General features: G+C 38.6%; 1 protein-coding gene across 1 annotated transcript in view; it reads left to right on the plus strand.

Moving 5' to 3' along the window:
- LOC118741587 (mitochondrial inner membrane protease ATP23 homolog) overlaps window positions 1–584 on the plus strand; it is a gene marked incomplete in the record, with an annotated part of 4,270 nt that extends 3,686 nt beyond the window's left edge. The window contains 1 exon segment of the mRNA XM_036473584.1: window positions 1–584. Within this exon segment, the coding sequence (XP_036329477.1) occupies window positions 1–126 (126 nt within the window).
- Window positions 585–1,622: the final 1,038 nt, after the last annotated feature.

The following is a 1,622-nucleotide window of genomic DNA, read 5'->3' on the forward strand; positions in this document are numbered from 1 at the left end:
GCAGTGGAACGGGTATTTCCAAAATGCTACGCCGATCTAGAGCCTATAGGTCGTCGAATACGACGCAACTCTCCCGATCAACATAGAGCTTACATGGAAGGACCAATGTACGGATATGATGTATAGCGGGTGTATACTGATATCCACATGATTTTTGTATAATTTATACGGTTGAAAAAGTTCTGAAGATCTAATATTTAATAAGTTAATGGCCTATATTAGGGATATACGTTTGTACTAAAGGGCTGCATGAATGCACGAACAACAAACTGATTCACTCACAACAAATTTAAGCATGCATACATTCACGCCGCTAGGAGAACAAATCTCGTGTCTGGGTAAGAAAAAGACAGAATCTCATGAATCAGAACAACAATGAGTTCGCTCAACTCAGCATTCTCACAAGCAATGATCCACCCTCGGCATAATTCCTTAACCTAAGCTTGGGTTGGTGTGAATTAATTCTTCCCAGAAGGAGGTCAGTTCAAAATGGCTCCTCGACGAGTATGGTCGCGCTGACCTGTCGAGTTTTTATAAAGCAAATATTAAATTAAAATACACACAAAAATGATATCGTTTCCTTAGTCAGCCCTATTCTGCATTTCGACTCGAATCGAAATTTTCTCCGTTTGGCAACTTTGGTATTCTGCGTTCCGTTTCCTTTGGATCAATCTTCGAAATTTACGATTATACATAATCTACATTTCGATCGTAGTTCCATTTTTCTAAGTTGCAACTTTGCTGACGCAGAACGTTTCGATTGTTATTTTCGTGGGTTTAAATAATAAAATTTTATTAAAAAAACTTAAGTAAAATATACTGTGCATGATTGTAAAAGCCATCATAAATTAATTTTCTCGATTTCTGTGTTTTCGCGGGCGGTAATACGGGCAATACGAAAAATTGGGGGTACTGTTTAGTAAGTGGCCCACCTATTTCGGGGTATTGCGCCCAAAGGGGTGACCCGATCCAAAAAAAATTGCACACACTTGTAGCCAAGGGTCTACCCATTATTTTAACATCCACTATTGTAATTTTTGGTCACTAATTTATTTACAAATTGGGTTTGAAATATGCTCTTTTTTGTAACATTTGGAAATTAGCGTACATTTATCACTCCTATTCTCCTTAAAGCAGCCACTTCACCAATTCATTTTTGTATTCCCCTTCACTTTACACTTTACTCGATTAGTTATAACTTGATTTACGACTTTAGTATTAACCAATTAATCACAATTCATTAAATAAAACACCTTCAAAATCACGCGTCTGACTTTGGTTGCACATGCAAATTAAATGGCGGAGTTCAGCTGTCAAACTCCGAAATATGCAAAAGAATGAGAGACAAAAGAAGATAGGATATAACCCAGTAAGCATTAAAAATATACAAAGGTGTTCTCTGCAAAAGGTGTTCAGCTCCTTTTATTCGCAAAACAGAAAGGAGAATTCTACTGCCTGAGGGTTATAATTCCTAAGTGCGGCCGAAGGCCGCCTACGCAGAAAGGTGTTCTCTGCAAAAGGTGTTCAGCCCCCTTTCTTTGGCAACACAGAAGAGAATTCTACGTAGTGAGGGTTATAATCCCTAAGTGCGGCCGAAGGCCGCCGACGCAGAAAGGTGTTCT

The sequence above is a fragment of the Rhagoletis pomonella genome, unplaced genomic scaffold (assembly GCF_013731165.1).
Source record: "Rhagoletis pomonella isolate Grant_MI unplaced genomic scaffold, Rhpom_1.0 Rhpom_scaffold_00006, whole genome shotgun sequence".
NCBI lineage: Eukaryota > Metazoa > Arthropoda > Insecta > Diptera > Tephritidae > Rhagoletis > Rhagoletis pomonella.